Here is a 21,838-nt window from a genome sequence, read left to right on the forward strand (position 1 = left end):
CTTAGGCTTACGGTACACTTGGCTCCGGATTAACGTTTTCTCCTGCTGGATCTGCGCATCGATGTCCTCTTTGGCTTTACCCCGCTGTCCACATCCTGTTCCTGACTCTTGTCAATCTCCTCAGTAGTCTCCTCCTGTTTTCCCTTTTCCTCCTCTTCCAGCTGTACCTCAACCTCCCCTGTGGGCATCCCCTCATCCTCCTCTTTTGACTTCTGTTCGTCCTTTTTGACTGTTTCATCAATTTCGGTGTCTTCATCGACAACTGCTTGCTCCTCCTCATCTGCTGCTTTCATGTTAGACCCATCACTTTTGTTTGTTAAGTCATCTCCAGTCTCTGATGTCAGACATTCCTTCTGAGCTTCATCCTCTTCAGAATTTTCTGTTCCCTTAGCTACCTCCTCTTTGGCATCACCTTGCACCCTTATCTTATCATCAGCTCTAATCATATCTTCATCCCTGACCTCAAACTGTTCCTCAACATCTACTTTCTGTTTGTAAGTATCTGCCTCAACATTCTCTGGATCACCTATTTCTTTAATTACTTCGATAGTACTCATTTCACTACCACCCTGAGTGGTGCCCTCCTGGGTCCCCTCTTCAATTCCTGCACCTATCCCACCTTGATCATCATCATCATCTTCATCATCATCAACACTTGCAGCTACCTCTTCTGTAATCTTCCACTCTTGTTGACCCTCTGAAGTCTCCATCTTCTGCTCAGCTGGCATTCCAACTTCTTCAGAGTCATCCATGTCCTCAACCACAACAAATTTATCTTCCATCAACTTAGCGGCCACTTTGTCTTTGCCACTACTTGCGTCAATATCTTCGTCAGTTCCAAGTTGCAATTTCTCCGAAACAGCATCCCGTTCTTTATCATGGTCATCGTGATTATCAACCATCATTTCTTCATCTCCGAGGTCCGATGTCTCCTTCTCTTCGCCGATAAGCAATGTTTTCTCCTTGGGGTCTGAAACACCCACTGAAAGATCGATCGTCCCTGTAGAGCAACTAGCATCCCCTTCCCCATCCCCCACCATTTGACTCTTATTTGCTTCATCCTTTACACTTTCATCGGTCAAAACTCTCATTTCTACCTCCTCTTGATGGACCTTTCCATCTTCTTCACAAGCCATATCCTCGATTTGATCTGCTTCGTTCATATCTTCATCTTTCAGCTTTGAAGAAGACATCCCTTTGTCAACTTTCCCTCCTTCATCTTGTTCTTCCTCTTCTCTTGCTCTCGTACCAATTTCCACATTCTGTTCTTCATCACTTGCGGTCGTCTCTTTCGTGACAGGAGGAATCGATTCGTTCTTAGATCCTACGTCCTTTGTTTCTGCCACTTCCTTAGGTTCAAAGAAGTCATTGTTGACAGTGTGTCGTACACACTGGAGCACCAGATTCCTCTCATGCCTCATTTCTGGTGCCAGAAGCTGATAAATACAAAAGAAAAATGTTATTGTTTATCGAGGTAGTGATAACACCCAAGATCAACTTTAAAAGGCTTAGGAAACCATTTTCCATTCTTTATAGGAGAACATTCCTTGTACCAATGTACACAACATTACTCAACTGTTGACCATTGTTGACTTTGAGTGATCAGCGAGGTCCTTGCACTCATTTGAACTTACATATCAAGTCTGAAGTTAATCTGGCAGGATTTAATTTACTTTCATGTTATGTACACCCAACATCAACTTTAAACGGCTTGTTGACAGAGTTCACAGTATTTTCACAGAGTTTTCTCATTTTTGTCCAATATTTGTCTCTGCTGGAATATCAAAGATCTTATTTGTCATAAATTTGAGGCAACAGATGATCCTGACAATATGTAGTTTGTTTCCCGAGCTATGTTAATATAAATCAATCATATATCTAGCTATTTTGGAGTAGAGTTGCAACATCTTATTGCAAAGAAGCAGGAAAAAAAACACGGGCTTTCAAGGCTGTAAGGCTGGGCTTGTCTTATGGATAGACACCCATACAAACATGGGTACCACTATGACAGAAAAGTAACTTCCACGTATTTAACCATGAAAGAGGGGGTACGACTGAAAAGTAAATGACAGACCAAAGTACATCTCCTACACTAACCATTTCCAACAAGGTTACTTTACTTTGACGACCTCCAGGAGCGGGAACACCCTTTTTGATTGGTCGGCTGTTTCGCCAGGCGTCTCGTTTGCTTCCCTTACCACTCTTGAATCTCCTGACCACTTCTTTCTTCACACGCTGAAAGACTACCTCCTTGGTTACTGAACAGGAGAAGATGAAAAGTAAGATGAGAAATGAAGACCGTGCAACATGTAGCATTTAAATATCCATGTGTGAATGAAATAAGGAGTTGAGGTTTGGAGGATAAAGAAAAAGATACAGATCGAGATTCACTAATGGTGCTAAAACCACAATGCCTTTTGTTTATCCCATCAGTGACTTTTCTATTGATTCAATCAAAGTTTCAAGTCACAGATGTTTCAATGCCACAGTATTATTTATCTAGTATAGGAGCCTGTAAGATATAGCAAAAGTAATCCCTACTTTAGCATGAGAATTTAGTTTTGATGCCTAGGATTAATTTCAATTAATTATACTGGATTCCTATTAATTCATTCTGGATTCCTATTTGTATTTCTCCCCTCTTTGATCATAAAAAGTTGTACAATCATGCCTATAAAAAAATGTACTCCTTTTATGTGTCAGCTGTGGACTCCTCACCCACCCTCCCCCCTCTTCCCACCCAAATTGCTTACAAAACAATGGTCCATATTATGCCAAGCCATGTGAATATTCTAAATGTGAACATGGACAGATGAGGGAGTTTGATAATTCCTGTTTCATGGTTGTTATGAGTAGAACTTATTTTGTGCCGAAATGTAAAATGGAGGGTTCCTCTTAAAACAAAAAGCCTAACCAGCTGGTCGTCCGATCGAGAAATATGAGGATTTCGAGATGAACCACCCTAATAAATACCAACAGAGAACTTGATTATCTTTATAAATTTAATAACCCAATCCCACCTTTCACAATTGATTACTTATGTTAGAATAGAAAGAGAAAATGAATAAGCCTAAAATTAGGCATAAAATAACCTTAAAGTAAACACAAGTAACTAAATAAATCTAGATAAAACCAAATTCATTAGATAAAGTTAAGATATATTTCATTAATAACATAAAATTGTAATATATTATATTACCTATCTAGTTGACCCATGGCCGTCACATACACAAGATATCAATACTCCAATTACAAAACACAGACACAGCATCCAACGGACGTCCGTTCTCAACCAGGTATATTCGATTCTGCCCTACCAACCACCCAAAACTATTCCTTTAGATTTAAAATAATTGAATAAAACATACACTATCACGCTCACAGCACAACACACGGATCACCATAACCCAACAAGCCGGGAAATCCTCTGTGACAGCATACAGTGAGCAAGACTGTATTACGCCATTGATGAGAATCCGGCTTGTTGAGCTACAGTAGAAAGCATGTGTGTCGCGAAAACAAATCATTTGCCACAAAAATCACTAATATACAGATATAAAAAGAAATGGAATAAGAAACAATTATAAAACTGAACGCTCAACGATGCAGGTAAATGTACAAGAAGATATAATAACTGGATTATAAAGTGAAGTTAAAAAGGTAGTTTCTAGTAACCTACCTAGCCTAATGTTAATAATTACTATACTTACCGGCCTAATGTTACACTGTACAGTATAAGTAGGCTATGCCTAAACACAATAAAGGTATAGACTAGGCTTATTCTTACAATGAGATTATACGTAAGACCTAAGAGTCTTAAACTAAGTCCTTTAAAATTTGATTAATACAGTTGCCACAATTTATAAATACATATATATTACATCATTTAAATTGTTCTCCTACCTGTGATGTCTTGCTTATCACCTGTTTTGTTCTCAGTAGCACCCTCTTTATCATCGGATTCTGTAAGATCTATCAAAATACAGAGAAAAAAGGAAAAAAGTTATGACTAATTAAATAAAATGACAAACTTAAGTATCATTGAAGAGCTGTTGTTGTGTGTGATGTCAATTCTTTAAAATTTTATGAATACAGTTGGCACAATCATTAAAAACATAACATCATGGAGTGTTAGCTCAGTGGTTAACCATTATAAAACTGAACGCTCAACGATGCAGGTAAATGTACAAGAAGATATAATAACTGGATAATAAAATGAAGTTAAAAAGGTAGTTTCTAGTAACCTAACTAGCCTAATGTTCATAATTAATACATCTACCGGCCTAATGTTTACACTGTACAGTAAGTAGGCTAGGCCTAAACACAATAAAGGTATTGGCTAGGCTTATTCTAACAATGAGATTATACGTAAGACCTAATAGTCTTAAACTAAGTCCTCCTTTAAAATTTGATTAATACAGTTGCCACAATTTATAAATACATATTACATCATTTATATATTTCTCCTACCTGTGATGTCTTCCTTGTCACCTGACTTGTTCTCAGTAGCAACCCCCTTATCATCGGATTCTGTAAGATCTATAAAAACACACAGAAAGTGTAAAAGTAAGTTGGCCTGACGTTTCGATCCTAGCAGGATCTTCTTCAAAGGCTAAATGACAAGTAACAGTAACAGAAGGGACAAAAACACGCACAGAATACGCACAAAAACACGCACAAAAACATGCACAGAATGCACGCAGAAAACACATAGAAAACAGAAGAATTAGTTATGCCTAATTAAATAAAATGACAACATGACAAACTTAAGTATCATTGAAGAGTTGTTGTTGTGTGTGATGTAAATCCTTTCAAATGTTATGAATACAGGTGGCACAATCTTTAAAAACATATTACATCATTTATATTGTTCTCCTACCTGCGTTATCTTCCTGGTCACCTGATTTGTTCTCTGTAGCAACCTCTTTATCACTGGATTCTGTAAGATCTATCAAAACACAGAGAAAAAAGGAAGAAACTTTTCATGGAGTGTTAGCTCAGAGGTTAACGCAGGCGCCTTTCAATCATAAGGTCCCGAGTTCCAGTCACTCCAAGATTAATGTATGTTGTCCAATTACAGAGTTGTTGACAATTCGTAATCATGGACGTTAAATATGAATCTAAGAGACTGACTTCGGTCAGCTTGCGGCTTTGATAAGCCAATGATGGCTTCTTTGTGAGTTCCTGTTTGCAGGAGGATCTAAAATACATACATACATCATTTAAATTGTTCTCCTACCTGAGATGTTTTTCTTGTCACCTGATTTGTTGTCAGTAGCAATCTCTTTATCACTGGATTCTGTAAGATCTATCAAAACACAGAGAAAAAAAGGAAGAAATTTATGCCAAGTTTAATAAAATGACAACATGACAAACTTAAGTATCACTGAGGAATTGTTCTTGTGTGTGATATCACTCTATCAAAATTTTATGAATACAGATGGCACAATCTGTAAAAACATATTACATCATTTAAATTGTTCTTCTACCTGTGATGTCTTGTTTATCATCTGATATGTTCTCAGTAGCAACCTCTTTATCATCGGATTCTGTAAGATCTATCAAAACAAAGAAGAAAAGGAAGAAAGTTATGCCTAATTAGATAAAATGACAATATGACAAACTAAAATATCGTTGAAAAGTTGTTCTTGTGTGTGATGTCACTCCTTCAAATTTTATGGATACAGTTGGCACAATTTATAAATACATATTACATCATGGAGTGTTCGCTCAGTGGTTAACGCCGGTGCCTTTGTTGTGTGTGACATCACTCCCCCACCTTCGCATTGTAAGCATAAATAATGCAAGAAGTAGCTCACATTTTTATTCTTCCCATCATTGTCTGCTCATCTGTACGTTTTGAATGCTTTTGTAAATTCTATACTGTTTCTCTTATAAATCTTTATACTCTCTCTGAATCATCACTTTTGGTATCATTCTACAGATCCAGAAGTAATGTTTAATATAACAACTATTATGACCACTGTAACTATAAATGGCTTACAATACTTGCAGAGCATCCAGCTCACAAAAATAAATGAGTGTAACGGCTATCATTTTGAGCCATTAACAACTGACTTTTATGGTAAAGTAGGCATCTCCTAGCTACACACAAAACATTGCCAAAGCATGTCCATACATTAAACAGATAGTATAATGTATTACTCAGATGGAATACCTGCCAAATACATGCCAAAATATTGGTTATATCACAATTTGTTTATAAAAAATCAAAATGTTGGAATGACAAGCCACAAAATATAACTTGGGTAGCATCTCAACAATTGGGAAGAACAGCTTTGAAAGAAAGCCTTCAAACAACAGCCTCTCTCCCTCCATCCCTTCCTCCCTCCCTCCCTTCTCAACCCCACCTCCCCCCCTCCATCCTCCAACTTAAAGTTCTTACCTTCATCAACAGTCATATTCTCCTCTTCCTTCTCCTCCACAGCACCCTCAATCTTAGTCTTCTCAACTTCTTTTTGCTCTGTATTCTCCATCTCCACGTCACCCTTCTCATCAGTTTTATCATTGCTTGTACCTTCTTCATCACTTGTTGCCATAGCTTCCTTTTCACCCTCCTCTGCTTCTTGTTCTTTAACTTCGTTTTCTTCCGTTGTTTCATCCTCTTTCGTCTCCTCATTACCTCCTTCAGTTGTCTGAACGATTTTCTTCTTCTTCCCTCTCATTTTCCTGACCATCCAAAATAAAATAGAAAATGGTACTCTTAAAATAATAATCAGCAGTTATTTTTACGACTGACCACAAATGTGGGAGAAGTCCTCCAGGGCTTATGGATTACAACTTACACGTCGGGTAGCTTCCAATTCAACATTTTAACTCAAATTTGGAATCTTTTCAATTTAGAAAGTCATTTCAGATGGGGCAAACTGTAGATTGCTCTTGGATGAAAAACCCACCTTACTATGACTCGGCTGGGAATCGAACCCCAAACCTCCCGATTGCTAAGTTTCATTGCTTCAAAAGGCCACCGCCTTTATCCACTCGGCCACACAGTTTAATGCTTGCAAAATTTGATAAACAGCCAGATTGTACATATGACTTAGGAGAAAATAATTTGTGTTGTGTGGTCTGCGATTCTCTTAAATGATCCCTTGATTCTTAGAGCAGCTCTGTGAATTGATTTGGTGACTTTTTGGACAATGAATATTCTATATCAAAATCCATTTTGTCACATTGCAGTTCAATGGCCTCAATAATAAACATTCCCTTCAACTGAAGCAACAGTACAAAAATTAAAAGTTTTTTTTTTTAAAAACAAAATGCAGTCCTATATTTGAGTAAGAGTAGATAGCTTTGGATAAAATTGCCCAAAAATTTGTGGGCCAGACACAACAAGCTTCCTTAAAACAGATGATTGTGTTTCCATGGTTACATTACCAACACTGAAAGTAAAAATCTACTAGCATTAGTTTGCAACAGTGTCACAACAGAAGCATCCCTCCAGAAAATAAGATTATTTTATCTGAAAAAAATGGAATAAACTTCAACTGGCATTTATCTTTACCCAAATTCCTTTGTCACCAAGACTGCCCCAACTCGCTCCTTATCTTCTTCTACTGCCTTCTTGGCTGTGATGTTGGCATTGGTGGGGAAATTTCTTCAAACAAAGAGACGATATGATAAATATTATATTACGAAATATGTAACATCTGTTTCACATATATATTATTGCAGCTTGTAGCATACCATCTGCCACCGTGTACATCTACAACATCGCAAAAATCTACTGATAGGTTGCTGAATAATAATAATAATCATAATAATATTTGATTTATTTATATAGCGCTTTATACCAGCGATAGGTCTCAAAGCGCTTTACAGACGTTATATTACCCCTGGTCAATGATAATCTGTCCCAGAGACAACTCCCTCCAGGCAGCTGCAGTTATTTACTGCGCTCAATGACAAGTTACCTCATAGGTACCCATTTAACCCTGGGCGGAGAGAGGTAATTGAGATACAGCATCTTGCCCAAGGATACAACGTAATGAACTAGGCAGGAATCGAACCAGCAATCCTTGGACCACAAGTCTGACGCCTTAGCCAATTGGCCACCACGCTCTGAATCTGTTTGTCACAACAGTTGCATCTCACCCCAAGTACTTTACAATATAAATAACACAACTAAGAGACGGCTACATGACAAGCATGGCAGATGTACTTTCCACCTGGCCTTCTTGTCATATAATTGGATTTGCACTGAAAGTTGTTGTCATAACACAGACCCCCAAAAAGCTCTTGCGACCGAGAAATCAATGCTCTAGTGAGTACTCACATACTACGAAAACCAACTGCTTTGAGCTTTGAGGTAACATCAGAATTACAAATGTCACAATTTTCAACCAGCTGCCTTGCATCGAAAAAACATTATTTCCGAAATTTAAAATTAGTAAATGGTAAAACGGCTACACCTTACGCCGAATAACCAATTTTATTTACATAGTGAGTCAAGTCAGATTATGATCTGTATCATGTCTGTGCTTAGTAAACCAAGACTTTGAACCTGACCCTCATGCCACCTGTCTTGGCATTCTCTGCTGCCCTCAATATTACCAACAACTCCCACACTTGCAGACGAGAACATAAACTGATATTTGCCTCTTAAAGATATATACACAGTATCAAGCAATCACCTATAAGCTTACCTCTTCTAAGTTTTCAACACTTTCTGCATTTTTAACTTGTTTCCAAGTTCATATACTCTGTTTACCTTTTTCGTTCCTCTAGCCAGGCTTTAACATCATCTGTGTCTCTTGACCATTTAACAGCTGGAATGTTCGGCTGGTGGGCCTGCTGTTTGTGGATCTCTAATACCTTAGAAATTCCTTCGAATCTGCAACCTTCCACATCGCACTATCATCAAAGCAAAATTCATTTGTCAGAGTGATAACAAGTAATGAAATATCATATAAACTTGATGCTAAAATTCCAGTCCTGGAAATGTATTTTAATAATGACTAGCCACCAAGGGGTTGAGTTGACTCAAGTTTGTGCTGGGCCATCACAATGAGCTGGCCTTGGTAATGATGCCACAGTTCAGTGACCTTTCTGAATAGTGCTTTGTAATCAGTAGCCAAACTGAATTGACGAAACTTTCTTAGTAGCATACTTTTACTAACTACAGTACTTATTCCTTTTTAGGATTCATTATTCACATAGCAGCTTGCTAATATTATTAATACAGTATATCTCAATATCTGAAGAAAAAAAATTACACAAACTAGTATCAAATAAGTTCACAAAGGAGACAAAACGTGGAAGGGAAAACAGGTATAGAAGACATGGAATGGAAACAAGGGAGAAGAAGAGGTAAGAGATAAGAGTAAGAGATGAATATGAAGTAAGGAATGAATGGGAAGTTCATACTGTATCTACGTATGATTATGAATGGGTCAATTACATTAAAAGGTTAGAAGAGATAGCAATGAAGGAACTAATAGAAAGATACCATGGATCAAGGCAGGGAAAAGATAGGGTAGAAATCAAGGGATGGGGGTAATTAAAACAGCCAAAAAAAATATAAAAGGGATATTGGGTATGTAAAGGAGACTGTTGCACTAGATAGGGTAGAAGAGGAAGGAGTCTTGCAGCTAGTAAAAGTAGCTCAAAGTATCAACATTTGGTGGTTGCTCATTGTAAAATGAGATTAAAATCTCCATCAATCATAGTTTGCTTACACATAGCTGCTACTCACCCAATTACTACCCTACAAGTCATCTGCATCTGTAATCAACATATATCACATACCCCCCACCCCACCCCCCCCCCCCCCCCCCGCCCCTCCTCTCCATTGTAATTAAATGACAAATGTTCAAATACCTGTTTGTGCTGATTTCTATGTTCTGATTCTTCCTCCTTGGTCGTGAATCCGACTTGACAGACATCGCACAAAAACTTGACATCTTGACTCTTCTTGGCATCTATCTTGGCTTCAGATTTATGCTGTTCAATTTTCAACTGAAAGAACACAAATTATATATCTTATAAAAGTCAGTTCAAAAGTCATGATGTAATTTGTGAATTGAAACTCTGTAAAAAATCTCTACAAGGGATATATGCAACAAGTTTTTGAAATATTCATATATTTTAGACTCCTTGATGGTCTGCTTTCTAAATGTTCTGGTAAAGAATTTCATAGCAAGTGAGGTCCACAAACTCCAAAGACCTACTTAGGCTTCTATTGGACTATTTACTGACTTAACTCTCTATTAATTCGGAAGTAGACTTAATACTCGAAGAATCCCTTTTATTTTTTTGGCAATCTTACTTCAAAGAGTAGTGCTGAAAGTAAAATTGCAAGTGATCATCTTTTAAAAGACATTCTGTTTGCTCTTTCTTTTACCAAGTGAACAATCATTAACAATTAATTAATAATGAGATTGCAATTAATCAGACTAAGACAGTAAGACAGCTTCCTTACTTTTTGTTTTGAAATGAATGTTAACTACCGAGTATTTGACAAATGGACAAGATTTGCCTGTAGGATTTGAACACACAGATCTACTTTCTCATATTAGTATTTGTACATAGGAGGAACAAATTTGAACATTTCTTTACTTGACTAGTCATGCTAATGATCTACATTGCATATTAGATTTAAGTCTGGTAATAGAATAAAATCAACTAAAACATGCTGAGCACTGTTAAGGTGGTATTCAAAAACAAACATCAATTATAACAGTTGTAGTACAGGCAAAGTAAAATCTTGAATTACATGATGGTCTATCCTAACAGTAGCCATTCAGTTAATTTTGCACATTAGATTATTGCGTAAATTTTTCAATGGCAAATGGTCACTCATTGAAATGGATGAACTTTTCATATATAAATTGCTTGAAACTATGGTTACGTATCAATAAAAAAAAGAAATCTTAAGAAAATGTATGGAAGACATCTTCTGACCTATTTTGTGTTTTTTAAATTAAGATTTGAGAGATTATTACCTTCCTTTTTATCTCAGTCAAATACTTTCCAAACGTTCCTGATTTGGTACCCAAAAATTGTGGGATGGACATTTTATTTGGAAGCTTTGGAGGCTGTAGGTCTCTGAAGGATTCTGGGTGGAAAGGTTGTGACTGGTGTCCTCTTGGATCAAAGAGTGTAGGTCCATCTCTTGGGACATTGGTAGGCCTGACAGCCATCAGAGGCCTTGGTTCTCCTCTGTGCGGAGAGCCGGAGCTTCTGCGTCTTTTCCTTGGGTGCCCTAGCATCGGTGGAGGGCTTTGCGGTCCTAGGTCGGGGACATCTTGCCAGTGTGGGCCTCTCGGTCTGGGAGGAAAACCTGGTGGTGCTCTACCCCATGGCACAGGAGGTCTGTTCCTAAAGGGCATCCTTGGTCGTAAACCTCTCGGTCCACCAGGAAACGATTCATTCGGATGGCCTCTGAAACGTGGGCCAAACATCTCACCTTCATTTGGTGTCCTAAAGCGAAACCTATTGTCATGAGGTGCCATTGGTCCAAATGGAGGTCTACCCATTTGCACTGGTGATGGGCTGGGATCTCTCCGTGACCATTTGTCAAATTTCCCACCTCCCTCCATAGAATGCTGTCTTTTGTGTGGTGGAGGCCCTACCTTAGGGGAATGCATGCCACCAGGGCCTCTTGGAGGCATAGAAAGTGGTACTCTTGGTGGCATTGGAACAGGCCCTCTGTGTGGTCTTACAGGTGGGCCTCGAGGTGCCATATTAAATGGCCCTGCTTGCCTGGGGCCAGGACCTGTTAGCATCATATGGTCTGGTCCTCTTGGTGGCATCCAATTATTGCCTCTTTGCTGCATGTGACGTGGTCCTCTTGGTGGCATAGCTGCAGGAAATCTAGGTGAAAATGGACCTGGCCCACAAGGTGCCACTTTATCATGCTGCATAGGTTGTGATTGATCATGGCCTCTCTTTGACCTATGACCTGATCTTGCAGAGGATATTGGTCCTAATCCCCTAGGTGATGATGGCCCTGGTCCTTTAGGACCCATTTTGTCTTGTCCAGCACTGACCTGCTTCACACCTTGTCCTATCTGGGTTTTGTTTAACTTTTGAGGCAAGTTCTTTCCAATGTTTCCTGTGCTTTGACTAGAATAGTTTTGTGTTCTAGCATTTTTGTTATCAGAACCAATGTCTCCTTTACCCACTTTATTGGTGTGATTGCCTGTACTAGAATTGAAAGACTTTTGTTTCAGATGGGTCTGCTCTGGTCTAGTATTTGTCACAGGTTGCGCTTTTGAATTGGCCCCAGAAGGATATGAAGATGGCATGATGGGGCGTAAGTTAGACAATTTACTACCATTCCCTCTTTGCTGAATTTCCTGGGAATGCCATGGTTCTCTTTTATCTCTAAAGTCCACTTGTCTTCTACTATCCCCAGGAACTGTTCTAGTCTCTGTTGATGGTATTCCTGGCGAATATCCTCCTTTTGCAGAAAACTTGCTGTTTGCAGAACCAGCTGTGTTTTGTGACTTTTGACCAAACTGGTTTCTATGTTCTCTACCTTTCTGGCTGTACTGACTAACAGACCGACTCCCTGGAGAGTTACTTTGATTGTTCTTAGAGTTCCAGCTAGAGCCAGACTGACTCGAAAACTGACTCACTGTAGGTTGGTTGCTTGCAATGTTTCCAGTGTTCCAATCAGTGTGTGAAGGTGCTTGATACGTCTGATTAACATTAGCTGATCTTTGGTCATTTCTAACGTAAGATCTATTTGGTTGAGTAAAACCATCACCTGGCCTAGAACCATATATGCTTTGGCTTCCATAATCCTGCGTTTGAGTTGGCTTGTATGCATCACTTTGTGATGAAATTTGAGCTGCTCCCTGATTATATCCATCTCCACTGGTTGAAGTTTGGTTGTAGTTATAGTAATAACTTTGATCTGTTTGCTGATGCTCAGCATTCGCTTGCGGTTGGGTGGACACATATGCATTTTGAGGAGCTGCATTACTATATGCTGAGCTCTGACCCAGACTTGTTCCCTGTCCCTGATTAGGCTTACTCCAATCCTGTGTCTGTAGATGAGAATTAAAGTTAGGCCCTGCATTATTAGTTTCATTTGTCTTGTTATAGCTGTAAGAAGTTTGATCTGGGGGCTTATTTATATTTTCATAGCCTCCACTATCATGGGGTACGTACTGCGTATACTGTGCCACGTTGGAAGGTTGGTTAGTTTCTGTTGTGGTGGTTGTAGTCGTGCTCGTGTATCCTGCATAATACTGTCCTTGGGACTGGTTCTGCGACGGTGTGTAATATTGACTCTGAGTGTTGTCAGTAGGCTGAGCTACACTGGAGCTTGACGTGTTTGACTGTGAATAGTCTGAATAAGACCCATATGTTACTCCAGGGGCAGATGTCTGAGTGTCAGTGTAATTAGATTGCCCTGCAACATTGGCATTATCATACGAGGAGGCATATGAATACGACTGATATGGATATGATCCTTGATTCGCGCTACTGGTACTTGTATAGTCCGTACTATTGGTATCGGTTCCTGCGTACACTTGGCCTTGATAGGACGCAACGTCTTGCCCGCTGCTGGTCGTAGAGTAAGCATTTTCGGATGGATAACTCTGCGATGGGTCGCTATACGTAGAATACGAAGAAGCCTGTGTTGTAGGATATTGAGAGTAATAGTCGTAGGTGTTCTGTTGGTACGCCATCGTTAAACGGAATCCTGACTCGGCTTCCTAAAGATCGTGGTTTACCATCGCGCCTAGCGTTAAGTATAGAGCGTACATGCAGTGCATACAGACCTTCTGCAATGAAACAAACGCGCTTTTGGGGGCTTCTGGGAGTAGCTGGTAGAAGAGGATATTTTCGTTTGCCGCCCCCTATTCATAGTACAGCCAACGATATACAGGCTATTGGTTCAGAGTTCGACTGCGGTCCCTTTTCATCTGCATATTTCTATATAATCTTTCATAATTATTTTTTAGCGTTCGAGATGTAAAATGTTACTCAAATTAGTATTATGTTTCATTAATTCGCACTGTAGGCCTAATGGCATTATTTCAGTAACAGTGCTGATTAGTGCTTAAAGGGTGTGAAGACTCACGCAAAAAGAAACTTCTAATGCCGGTAATCTGACCTAGTTTCGAATGCGGTGTAAGAGAAGTGGTAGACGCCACCATCGATCCCAGAAAATAAACACACAGCTTGCTACCGTCGGTAATAAGACACTAATGTACAGTCAGTACATACAGCTGCGGTCAATACCCACAGCACAGCGTACAAACGAAACAGCGATTGACATCTCAGGTCCAGCTAAAGATAACAAGGTATCACGTTTCATTACTGTCTGCATTTTGTAGCGACACGAACAAAACTTCACTTGCAAGCAACAGAAAGTTTTCACAGGGCCGCACGCGGTTTGGGGCGAGTCTTCAATGCCATTAAAACCCCAATATGCATTCGTGCTTGACGGTCTAAACAACCACGTTTCTTCTTTGTACTATACTGTAGTAAATGATCACACAATCTTGATGAGATATGTATGAATACACATATATATATATATATATATACATACATATATAAACATATATATATAATTATATATATACTTATATATATATATATATAAGTATATATATATATATATATATTTATATATATATATATATATATATATATATATATATATATATATATATGTATATATATATATTATTGTACTAGTGTTCCACTAGTCTCAACATATATTATGTACTTATAAAGTTAAAGTTGAAGGTTTACAGTCTTGTATGAGGCTAATGCCTCCTCACACGACTTTACAACTTAACCCCTGGTCATTGGTAACTTGTCACACCCACACACCAAAGTGTGCACAATTCAATCAATCTCTCCTGGGGCACCACAGTGCACCACAACCACGTGTCCCCCGGGGGACTTCCCATAGGGTGCAGCCACAAACCGGCGCACGCACCTATATTTACAAGTTACCTCGCAGGTCCCCATTTATACACCTGGGTGAAGAGAGGCAATGGAGATAAAGCGCCTTGCCCAAGGACACAACGCAATGATCTGGCCAGGGCTCGAACCTGTAATCCTTAGATCACAAGTCCACTGCCTTAACCACTTGACCACAACGCTCTTTATACTTATGTATAAATATGTATATATTTATATAATAAATATCAACAAAAGAGAAAAATTCCCTTCACGACTGGTTTCGTCCTTTTGGGACTCATCGGGCGTAGTTAGGAATCAAATTCCGGGCCTTGTGCGGTAAAAATGCCACAAATACTTGTAAAGCTTGCCAAATACTTGTAAAGCTTGTATCTTCGATTGTAAGCGATTCTCGTAAATTTATTGTTTGCAATACAGTTATGTACTTTATTTTAACATCTGTTTAGTGGGATCTCTTTTGCATCTAGCAACGTTAACAAAACTGTTGACTATATCTTTACACCAATCATGCTGCTTCATGCATTAAAAAGGCTAAGTAAGACGTACCAGTTTGGAATATATCAGTTTATGAAGAAATCTATCAATGACATCAAAATCAAACCATGGATGACTTTGAATTTTCTGAAAGTGAATAGTTAGAAAGCAGGACTGTTGATCATCTGTTTAAAATCTACTCATACAAAACTTACAATTCTTGCATTTGGGATAGGAGATTGTGTAATCAAACCATGTGAGCAAGCTTGTAGCTTGGGAGTTGTGTTTGATTCTTCTTTTAAGTGCTGACAGCCATATTACCAAAGAGTGCCAGTGGGCATTCCACAACATCCAGAACATCGTCACAGATTCGGCACTTATCAACTCCATAACAACATCCACCCACATTGGTGCAGTCCTGTCTTCTATTGCATCTTGACGATTGCAATGCACTCCTTATTGGATTTCCTAAACATCTTCTCGATAAACTTCAACATTTCCAGAACTGTGCAGCGAGATTGGCTACAAAAACCCAAAAAAATCAACATATCACACCAATTCTGAACGAGCTCCACTGGCTTCGAATTGTGGACAGAATCAACCATAAAATATCTTGTGCAAGTGTTCAGAGCAATAAAATGGTTCAGCGCCTTCAGAAAGTTTGGGTCGCACAAAACATTTGTGGACTGTCACAATAGATGATAACTTACATGATAAATATACTCAAGTAACTTTATCATTGCTAGTTTTGTATGGTACACAGCCAAAAAGCTACAGGCTACTGAGGTTTCCATTTTCCATGGGTATTACAGCATATCTATGTTTCACACATGTCCACAAACATTTTGGTCACTTTCACATAATATGCACTTAGAAATTTGCTCAGACAAAGAAGATAAAGCCCACGCCAGAAAGGGAAAAAAAGAGTATCAAAGGCAGGATTGAAATTTTGTTAAATATAAAAACACAAACAGCACACCTAAAATATCAAAAGTAATATTCCAAGTGAAAAGATATAAAACTTAATCATTCTTGTGAAAACTTAAAATCTGTCATTAAAAGCTATTATACTAATGAACAGAGAGTGGACACTTGAACACAGAATGAGAACAGGTAGTAAATATTCTGTAATATTTTGTTAAGTCATGGACTACATCTGGTGAGTGACTTAACTGAAGTAGCTGTGTTGGTTGCAACAAGGCTGGCCTCTCTTCCTGTTTGACACAAAAACTTTAATAACAAGGCAGTTCTCCAGTGACCAATCCAACATCATTCAAAAATTTAACAAACGTTAACAAGTTACATTTCTGATGAGACTTTTTCATGAGGGAATTTTGAATTAGTACAAAAGAAGAAATGTTCAAATTGGTGCAAATAACTAAATGACCTAAATTTGATGAACCTCTTCAATCTTATTTTGAGCAATAATTTGCAGGTTTGGCAAAATTGGCAACCAAACTGAAAAGTCTATGTGAGCATTAACACAAGAGGAAATCTACTCCTAGTTATGAGAGCGCCCTCAGTTGGTCACTCTTGTGTTTCTGGGTCTATTTGCTTTGAGGTGTACTGCCAAAGAACAAGATAAACTGAGTCTTAAATACATCTTTATATAGTCTGCATGAATGCATAAATTACCATCGCTACGTTCCTTTGACAGATCTTCTGGTATAAAATTTACCTTCCATGAGAAGTAAAATTCAAACGGTCTTCAAAAGTCACATCTACCCTCCTCAAAAAAACAACCCAAAAAAACATTAGTTAGCTCTGTAACATTCCTGGAAAATCAGCCTTGGGCAGTAAACCCCTCCTCTGGAAAAATTCTGTCTTTCAATTCAGTACATACTATCTGCAAAGTTATATATCAAAACTGAATAATCATGTGCTACATCTTTGGGCTTCATCAAACCCTTAATGACATCATCAAGTTTCTACAGGGTTAAAGGTCATTTGCAGGAGTCATGTCACATGCGTCGATCATTCGGTTGCTTTTGCTGCAATTGCTTTAGAGCTGCCTTGCCATATCCTCCCCTTCCACCGTCATACTCTGCTCTGTATTCATCACGAACCTGAAACCAGAAAGACAAAGATCACAGTACTTAAAAGAGCTGGTCAACTCTTCTACCAAGTATAGGGCTACAAAAAGAACTTTTAAGGGTGATGTTAGGAACAAACTTAATTTGCATATGTTCTAGAACATAACATAAACATTGCTTTCGGTCCAGCTTGTACTTTTCTACCAATTTTGGGGAAGTTACCCTTCAAGCATCAGAGGCTCATCAATTCAAGACATAGCTTAGGCTACTTAGCCTAACACGTAGAAATTACAAAAGTTTTTTGTGTGAGACCCCAAAACACATTAGGAAATAAAGCACGTTTATGTGACCAGATGAGACATTTACAATGCATTATAAATGTAGTTACAAATGGTCTTGCAAGTCTTCCAAGGGTGCTCTGTTCTTCATAGAAGTGAAAAGAGCATGTTATGGTTGACTATATACAATTGATAAACCAGTGACAATAAAAAGACGTTTAGGTGATCTTTTCTGGATCCTTCAAGCCATTTCCTGACATTAAAAGGATTATATAGTGACAGTAAATAAAATGAAACTAAATATTGGAACATTTACAGCATTTTCCATCACATTCACACAATTATGATGTTTGCACACACAGGTTTAGGTGGCATTTAACAAAGAACATATTAGTAATGCTAATTAACATATTAAACTTATTAGTAATGCTAACTAAGATGAAGTTGCTTTTTTGTCTGTAAAGATGTAATCCTCCTATTGGTAAACCTTTATTGACCCCCCCCCACCCCCTCCCCTACCAGAATCCTGGTTACACAATGAACCCTGCTTTGAACTGATCTACATACCTGTCCTCCACTTCTGCCTCTCCCATACTGTCTTCCTTCCACAAAACCAGCATCCCAGTCACCTCTGATGATTCTGTCATCTAGCCTTGTACCACTTATATACATTAATGCATGCTTGGCATCCTCTCTTCTGTAAAACCTGTAAGCGTTGGGTAAGAAATGAATATTTATAAAGGCTTAGAGGGAATGACTTAGCTTTAGGTAATCAAGAATGGCATTATCAAACAATGACCAAAACCCAAAAAATCTCAGCATCTTACACCAAGCGATATGTTGCATCTCAGTTTTATGTGTACTATCACACCCTTTATACCTCATTTGCACTGTTTGAAGTGTTTACTTAAAAAAGGCTCTGTAATTGAACCCCTATTGCTAGAGAAAAATATCCCTTAGCAACCAAACTTGTGGTTTTCACCATTTTTGCCTGACATTTGGAACTGGAACATTTAGTTTATGATTATTAACAATATTTTCAATTTACCAGAACTGTAGTTTGCACATTCCAAGTACTTGCATGAAGGGGACTACTGAACTCAGAAAATAGGGCACATTAAGGCCTTTCACCAACAGTACATGAAGAAAGAAGGAGTTGGGTTAAGTTGATGTCACAATCTTAACATGTTTCACAGTGGAACGGATGCAATTTCCTTCATTACTACACCCATTGCCAAAACAAAGAACGCTGCCACTCACTCCCTACATTCCTCTCCCCCCCCCCCACCCCCATCATCACCCTTGCCAGCCTTGTGCTTGGTTATCCTAGATAGAAAGCAGGTTGGTATGCTTTTATCATAGGAATTTACTGACAGACATACAGTTTAAACAATTCCTGAAGAAAAGGGAAAAAAATACTTACTCAAGAAAACAGAATCCACAAGGTGTTTTCTTAACTTTGTCTAATCCCATGATGATGCGCTTTATATCTCCACATTTCGAGAAAAGCTCATGGATTTGTTCTTCGGTTGTAAAGAAGGAAAGGTTTCCGATGTATAGTGTACTACTCAGCCGGAGTCTTTTCTCTTGCTCAGTCATGTTACCCTAAGAATGCGAGAGACAGTTCATGTCAGGAGTTAATGGTGATTCTATTGGGTTTTTGAAGAGAACTTTGTGTGGCAAAGAAGTTAAAACATACTCACAAAACATGCATTTTAACAGAACTCACTTGCTAACAATTACTTATCTTACCTGTAAAAAGTACTGTTCACCCTACTTATACTGCTAATCATGGTATTAATGTTAGTTATAAATGTATCTATATAAGTATTTTAATTTGGCAGAAATAAAAATATCCACAGTATTCTTTTGCTATCATACTGGGAGTAAATAATCCTCATCATTAATTCTACTCATTCATTTTTCTAAACTGCAGTACATCCATAAGTCTGTCATATGATACACTGCAACACCTTATTTCCAAGGCCATTTTTACACCAACTTTGGGATCACCAGTACAGAACATGTTACAATTACACTAGTGTCCAATTACTAGCAGAATAAGGCAACACAACATGTTATTCTCCCAACTGCTGGATGTATAACCTGGGCAGTATAACTGCCAGGGGAATTTATAACATGCCGTTTCCATATTCGTTCAGCTGTCAGGGAACATTGCAAATGTTAGCCTTATTCATCTGGTGCCGGGGGAATAAGTTGACCCATTCCCTTATTTGTCCTAAACCATAGGCCTACGTAACTGAAGCCACTCAATCACATGTAACTGCCACATAGCAAGCAACAGTATCAATATGCACAAGCCATAATCCTGTTACTGTTAGGAATAGACTACAGTGTACAGCAGATAATAATGTACAATGCACAAATACTGCACTAATAACAACTGGTAGTAGAAGGCACGCCTCCATACTATCGATGGCAATATGCTCAACAAAGGGCTGCTTCATCACCGGTGTTATGGCATTTCTTCTGCGATACACTTGGAAAGGCATGTTAAGTTATTTGGTGGGACCATTATGCTTTACATATAGTTCTCGTAGGCCTGTATTTTTACATGCCAGCAGTACCTGCAACGTCTACGCCCTACTTTGCACAAATTATTCCTTATCCTCAGATAATGACAACCTAGTCACACTACCATTGACGTATTGACCATTTATAGGCCTATGGAACACGTTAAGTTCATGCTATTGGTTAGGAAGCTTTTAGTGTTATTATACGCTTTATATTAAACGTAGTTTACGTCAGTAAGATGTGAACTGTAAATGTGTTACAACGCCAAGTAAATGCAAGGAAAGGCTAGGCTGATATTTCGCTAAACTGGTACTCTTTGGTTATTAGTTTACATCACATCACAACAAAGACATATCGGTCGGCATAAAATGTCTCAGCTCTTACTCATATGTAAATGCAATACAACAATCTCACCCGAAAATGTTGATCTCTGTATGTACTCAGTTCTGCACTTTTAAAGTGCCTGTGCATCAAAGTGTTCGTCATTTTGATAACTGGTTTACTTCAGGCGTAGGATACGGAAATTCCACTAACACTCAGTACAGTCTTTCGGCGAATAACATAAATATTAGTCAATATGCAAATCACCGCGAAATACGCCGATGATGTCAAGTGGGTTAAGCGTAAAGTATGGGACGCCAAAAGCGTTACTCTATGGAACGCCAAAAGGAGTTCACGTGGCGTTGCTACAGAAGGTGCTATACCCTAACCAGGAGGTGTTGCTACCCTAAACAGGAGGTGCTACTACCTTAAACAGGAGGTACTACTAACCTAAGCGGGAGGTGCTTATACCCTTAACAGGAGATGCTACTACTCATAAGTGATGATACTACTATAAAATAGTGGCGCTCTCCTTTTAGGGTAGTAGCTCCACTCACGGTATAATTTGGTGAGGACCCCCAGACCCCGGAAATGGGAGTCAGCTCACCCAGATCAGCATCCCTTACGTTATGAAATCATTGGCTTGCCTCTGGTCCTACTATAAAGATTCAGGCCCTTGCATAAATCAGTGAACTCCTGTCTTTAAAATCCTTTGCATGCCACTGGTTTTCACCGTGCAATGGATGAAACTTATTAGGCCCACTAACAGAGATTGTTTTCTTTCTATTGAAGGAACTAAGGAATCATTCTGAAAACGCCAGGAAGGTCAGTAAGAGCGTCAGAATCAACACAAAGTGGGATATGCAATTGACGTTTTCACAAATGATTTATGTACTAATTTCCTCCATATGTATTTCTTGTGGAGGTTTTAAAAACAAACTTCGTTAATTTCCTTGATATTATATGATATGATATCATATTTGATATTATATCATATATAGTATGTATTGTGCTACAATTAGGTGAGTGAACGTCTGCCTGGAAGGTTAACCATTGTCCATAGTCCTAAAGTGACCTAATGTTGTTTTTGTTTTTTGAGGGGGGGGGGCACTTTTTGAGTCATGATCATTTTTTTATGCTTGAATGTTGAAGAAGCTGAAATAAGCTATTAGTGCATGATTGTCTACAAATCTGGAGGATTGAAGGTTACTTAATGCATTTCAGAAAATCCTGGGTGAAACAAGAAGATTCCGCAGCTAGGGCTGACAGATGGGTTGGGAGAAC

At 38.6% G+C, this 21,838-nt stretch overlaps 1 protein-coding gene across 14 annotated transcripts; it reads right to left on the bottom strand.

Annotated features, from left to right (window-relative positions):
* LOC139975400 (uncharacterized) lies at positions 1 to 20,937 on the bottom strand. Of its 14 annotated transcripts, XM_071983382.1 has the most exons (16): positions 20,648 to 20,937; positions 19,122 to 19,303; positions 18,266 to 18,404; positions 17,400 to 17,453; positions 10,965 to 12,011; positions 9,841 to 9,978; positions 8,732 to 8,874; positions 7,526 to 7,618; positions 6,407 to 6,690; positions 5,490 to 5,558; positions 5,240 to 5,308; positions 4,880 to 4,948; positions 4,471 to 4,539; positions 3,904 to 3,972; positions 2,098 to 2,258; positions 1 to 1,436 (listed from the first exon to the last, which is right to left on the bottom strand). In XM_071983382.1, the coding sequence occupies exons 1-16, from the start codon at positions 20,717 to 20,719 to the stop codon at positions 30 to 32; spliced, it is 4,065 nt and encodes a 1,354-aa protein (XP_071839483.1). In that variant the 5' UTR covers positions 20,720 to 20,937; the 3' UTR covers positions 1 to 29. The 14 variants fall into 14 exon arrangements, with proteins under 14 accessions (XP_071839483.1, XP_071839474.1, XP_071839470.1 ...); XM_071983373.1 differs by lacking the exons at positions 17,400 to 17,453; positions 18,266 to 18,404; positions 19,122 to 19,303; positions 20,648 to 20,937 and having other exon boundaries at positions 4,471 to 4,505; positions 4,915 to 4,948; positions 10,965 to 13,787; XM_071983369.1 differs by lacking the exons at positions 17,400 to 17,453; positions 18,266 to 18,404; positions 19,122 to 19,303; positions 20,648 to 20,937 and having other exon boundaries at positions 4,471 to 4,530; positions 10,965 to 13,787.
* Positions 20,938 to 21,838: the final 901 nt, after the last annotated feature.

The sequence above is a fragment of the Apostichopus japonicus genome, chromosome 10 (assembly GCF_037975245.1).
Source record: "Apostichopus japonicus isolate 1M-3 chromosome 10, ASM3797524v1, whole genome shotgun sequence".
NCBI classification, from domain to species: domain Eukaryota; kingdom Metazoa; phylum Echinodermata; class Holothuroidea; order Aspidochirotida; family Stichopodidae; genus Apostichopus; species Apostichopus japonicus.

Bases quoted from the DNA above. Each gene is read 5' to 3' on its own strand.
- LOC139975400 (XM_071983368.1), bottom strand. From the start codon at position 13,664: ATGGCGTACCAACAGAACACCTACGACTATTACTCTCAATATCCTACA. The intron at 9,979-10,964 runs GTAATAATCTCT...GTGTTCTTTCAG, and splicing joins TGACTGAGATAAAAAGGAAG to TTGAAAATTGAACAGCATAA. The intron at 8,875-9,840 runs GTATTTGAACAT...CTTTGATGATAG, and splicing joins ATAGAAATCAGCACAAACAG to TGCGATGTGGAAGGTTGCAG.